This window comes from Penaeus chinensis, chromosome 31 (genome assembly GCF_019202785.1).
Source record: "Penaeus chinensis breed Huanghai No. 1 chromosome 31, ASM1920278v2, whole genome shotgun sequence".
NCBI lineage: Eukaryota > Metazoa > Arthropoda > Malacostraca > Decapoda > Penaeidae > Penaeus > Penaeus chinensis.
Genome location: NC_061849.1, coordinates 14061016 through 14066015, shown reverse-complemented (window position 1 = coordinate 14066015; position 5000 = coordinate 14061016). Strand labels below are relative to the sequence as shown.

The 5000-nt window shown below is 29.0% G+C and overlaps 1 protein-coding gene across 1 annotated transcript in view; it reads right to left on the bottom strand.

The window, feature by feature from the left end:
- LOC125042048 (acetylcholine receptor subunit alpha-like) overlaps positions 1-5000 on the bottom strand; it is an 18999-nt gene that overhangs the window by 13660 nt on the left and 339 nt on the right. The window contains exon 2 of the mRNA XM_047637510.1: positions 3825-3934. Coding sequence (XP_047493466.1) covers positions 3825-3934 — 110 coding nt within the window. The remainder of the gene's footprint in view (positions 1-3824; positions 3935-5000) is intronic.

Genomic DNA, 5000 nt, shown 5'->3' with positions numbered 1-5000 from the left:
GAACTCATTGATTTGTATTACATTACATCATATTAATGCAAATATAATGAGATGATGTATTTGATAATGCTGATGCTAATAATGATTAATGATAATGAATCAATTGTAGTAACAATCAAGATGATTGGTGATGATATTGATGATAATAATATAAACAGCAATAATTTTGATGGTGATGATACAAATGAGGATAATGGAGATGATGATAACAACACTGATAGTAATACTGATATAAAAAAAAACAATATGAATGATCATAAAAATGATGGTGATGATGATTGTAATAGTAATGATAATCATGATAATAATCATAATGATAATAATGATAACAATTACTGTTACTATTCGTAGTCTTATTAGATTAGTGTTATCATTTTCATTAATAATAATGTTATTATCACCATTATCATTATTGTTATAATTGTTATCCTCATTATTATTATCATCATCATCACTATTATTATTATGATAATTATTATTATTATCATTACTATCTACTTCATTATCATCATCATCATCATCATTATTATTATCATTATTATTATTATTATCATTGTTGATAAAAATAATAATAATAATAATAATAATAATAACAATAATGATGATAATATTATTATTGTTATTATCAATATCATTATTGTTGTTATTATCATTACCATCTATATTGTTAAATATATTGATGATAATAATAATGATGATGATGATGATGACGATGACAATGATAATGATAACAAAAATAATAAATAATAATAATAATAATAAAAGTAATAATAATAGTAATAACAATAATAATGATAGTAGTAATAACAGTAATCATAATAACAATAACAAAGATAACAACAACAAGAACAATGGTAACAATAATAATGAAATAGTAATAATCATTGTAATAATAATGACAACAACAACAACAACAATAATAACAAAAATCATAATAAGAGCAATATCGATAACAACAATAACCAGCAAGACCCAGTGCAGTGTTGCCCACCCAGCGTGCCACCTTTATCGGGTCGGTCAGTATTGGAAACAGAAGTACAAACAACCCAGGCCGGTTGTGGGTTGTTGATCATCGTCGAGGATCCGAGAAACACACTCTGCGCTATTGAGTTGTGGTGTGGCTTGGTTTAATGCTTTATTTCGTATTTATTGTTGTTGTTGTTATTGTTGTTATTGATATTATCATTGCTATTATTTATTATCATTATTATTATTATTAATATTATTATCATTATTATCATTATTATTATTTATTATTATTATTACTATTATTATTATTATTATTATTATTACTATTATTATTATTATTATTATTATTATTATTATTGTCGTTATTATCATTATCATTATTTCGTTTTATCATTATTGTTATTATAATAATAATAATGATAATAATAATAATTATTATCATTATCGTCATCATTATCATTATCATTATTAACATCATCATCATCATTACTATCATTATTGTTATCATTACTTTTGCGTGTATTATCATTAAAATTAACATTATATCTTTTCTGATGTATTGATATATCTTGTATCTTATTTCTTAGGGTGTCATTATCATCACCATCATTATAACTGTTATTCTAATTATAATAATAAGTATGATGATAATGATAATTACAATAATAAAAATGGTAGCATTAATCATAATGATAACTATAGTGTTAATACTAACAGTAACAGTTAAAGTAATAATAATAACAACAACAACAACAACAATAATAATAATAATAATAATAATAATAATAATAATAATAATAATAATAATAATAATAATAATAATAATGATAATGATAATAATAAAAACAATAATAATTATAATAATAATAATAATAATAATAATAATAATAACAAAACAACCCCCAAAAAATAATGATGACAATAATCATAATGATAATAATAACAATAATAATGATAATTAAAAAAATAGTAAAAATTATAGTAATACTAATAAGGATGATTATAGAAATAATAACAAAGACTCACTATATCTATGTTGATATTATTACCATCATTTTGTCAACATTATGACTACTATTATCTTACTAACTTTCAATATTTGTTTCTCTGGTCATCTATTTATTTGCCTTTCTCTCTCTTTATTCACATTCTCATATCTTTTCACATTTATAAATAAATCACTGTATTTAATTTATTATTAATTTTCGCGAAATGTTATGCCAATACATTCAAATGAGATTTTGAAAAAACAATCCCTTCTAATTACCTGTATTTTCATAGTTATTTGTTTATAAATCATTTTTTCCTTCTTTCTTTATATGTCTAGCAATTGCTTTATTTGTTCAAATATTGTTTATATTAATTGATATATTTGTTTATTAATTTCTTGCATACTTATTTCACTCACTGAATGATTCATTACTTTTTTATGTATTCGTGTATGTATGTATTTACTTATTCATGTAGCTTTATTAAATATGTATCAGGTATTTGTGGGTTTAACAGTAAATATATAAACTCTATAGCAACTTCGTCAGTATTCCACTACGGTTTTGTGAGCTGTATATTAATGCTATGAAAGAGAAAAATATATTTGGGTATTTGCCTTATGTTTTTAGCAATTGGGGATTCATATAATGGAATGTATTTTTCTTTTCTTTTCTTTCATTTATGATTAAGATTATTTATTGGTGAATGCCTTCGTCTATTTCTTTTTTTCATTTTTTTAAATCTATTTTACTCTAATTCTCATTTATAATTATTTAATATAACAACAATCTACTTGCACTGCCTTACCTAACAATCTTTATCTACTTCATAAACATACACACAAATACCAACACAGTAATGTATACACGCGACTACAACGAAACACTGTCCCACTCGAAACGCCTTAAAAGGGAAACGTTTCGGACTCACCAAACGTTCCTCATCAGGCTTAGTGGAAACCGATTTTTAACCCATTTCAGTATTCGGATGAGGAATTGTTAATGACAGTGTTTCAGTTGATCTTCTTCAGTGTTCTATCATTCCCGTAAAGGTACTGATTATGAATTAATAATTAAAATGATAGAGATGATTATAAAAAGATTAGTAGTGGAAGTATTGTCGAAGTATTTGGTAATGTAAATGATATGATAATGATAATGGTAAGAATGATTGTAAGAAAGAGTATTAATAATCATTGGCATAAAAATGATTGTAAAAGTAACGATGATCATGATGATAAATAAGATATTGAAATCAGAATACGATACTGATAGTATTAGTGAAAATGGTATTTAAAGATTATGATAATGATAAGGGTATTTATGATCAATAACAACAACACCAAAAATAATAGTAAGGATAACAAGAAGGATATAATAATTATGATAGGAATAATATCAATAATAATAATAATGATGATAATAATGATGTGGATGAGGACAGTGACAATAGCAGTGATATCAATAACAAAAACAATAATAATAACAATAGTAATTACAATAAAGATAATGATAAAAACAATGATAATAATGATAATGACAATGATGATGATGATAAAGACAATGATGATGATGATAATGTCAATGGTAATAATAATAATGATAATGAAGATAATGATGATGATTATACTAATGATGAAGCTAATGATGATGATAATCATAACAATAATAATGATGATTAAGGTAATGATGATGATGATCATGACAATAATAATGATAATGATACAATAACAGTAAGAAGAACATTAACAACAATGATAATAACAATAGTGATAATGATTTAAAAAAAAAATAACAGAATATGAGCAACACCGATTTACATTCAAAACACCAAACACACACACGCATTCGCAACTCGACACTCACTTGTTATAAAGTACAATGTCCGGTCTCCAGATGTGGTCAGAAGGAACGTGCAGCATCTCTACTCCTCCATATTCCTTTGGGTCCCAGTTGAGTTTGTAATCGTACCAATACTGCGTTTGGGAAGAAAAGAGAAAGAGAAAGATTATTGTCATTGTGTGGTGGACGGCGTGTGTAAAAGGGGAGGGAGGGGGAGGGAGAAGGGGGAGAGGGAGAGGAGGGAAGGGGGGGGGGGCGAGGTAGAAGGGGAAGGGGGGAGATGGAGAGGAAGGGCGAGAGGGAGAGGAGGGAAGGGGGAGAAGGAGTGGGAGTGGGAGGGGGAGAGGAGCGAGAGAGAGGGAGAGAGAGAGAGAGATACAAAGAGAATAAGATAGACAGACAGACAGAGAGAGAGAGAGAGAGAGAGAGAGAGAGAGAGAGAGAGAGAGAGAGAGAGAGAGAGAGAGAGAGAGAGAGAAAGATACAAAGAGAGAGAGAGAGAGAAAGAGAGAGAGAGAGAGAGAGGGGGGGGGGGGGGGGAAACACATTTACATATATATGGTTACTGCAAACACAATTGTGTATATACAGATATGTTCTGTCGTATAATAAATCTTAGCTAAAAGTTTGTTCTTTATTCTATCGTTCCCATTTTATACGCATATATACATACGCAAACACAGTCACACACACACACACACACACAGAAACACAAAAACACACACAAACGCATGCATAAACAGTGAACTGACACGCACAGAAACACAGACACACACACACGCACACACACGCACAAAGACACACACACAAAGACACACACACACACACACATACACACACACACACACAAAGACACACACACACACACACATACACACACACACACACACACACACACACACACACACGCGCGCGCACGCAGAAACACAAAGGCATACATAAAAAGACACTTCCAGCATTTTTTTCCTTTTTTTTCATTTCACAGACTTATTTTTTCATCTATTCATATTTCCATTTTTTTCCTTTCTGCTTTTTTTCTCCCTCATCTCATCCTCCCTCCCTCCTCCCCTACCCCCTCCCCTTCTTATTCCCCTTAGTATTTTCAGCTTATCGACCCCTTCCCTTCCTCCCCCCCCCTTCCTTCCTTCCTTCCTCCCCCCTTCCTTCCCTCCCCCCCCCCCATATTCCCTTACCCTTTTT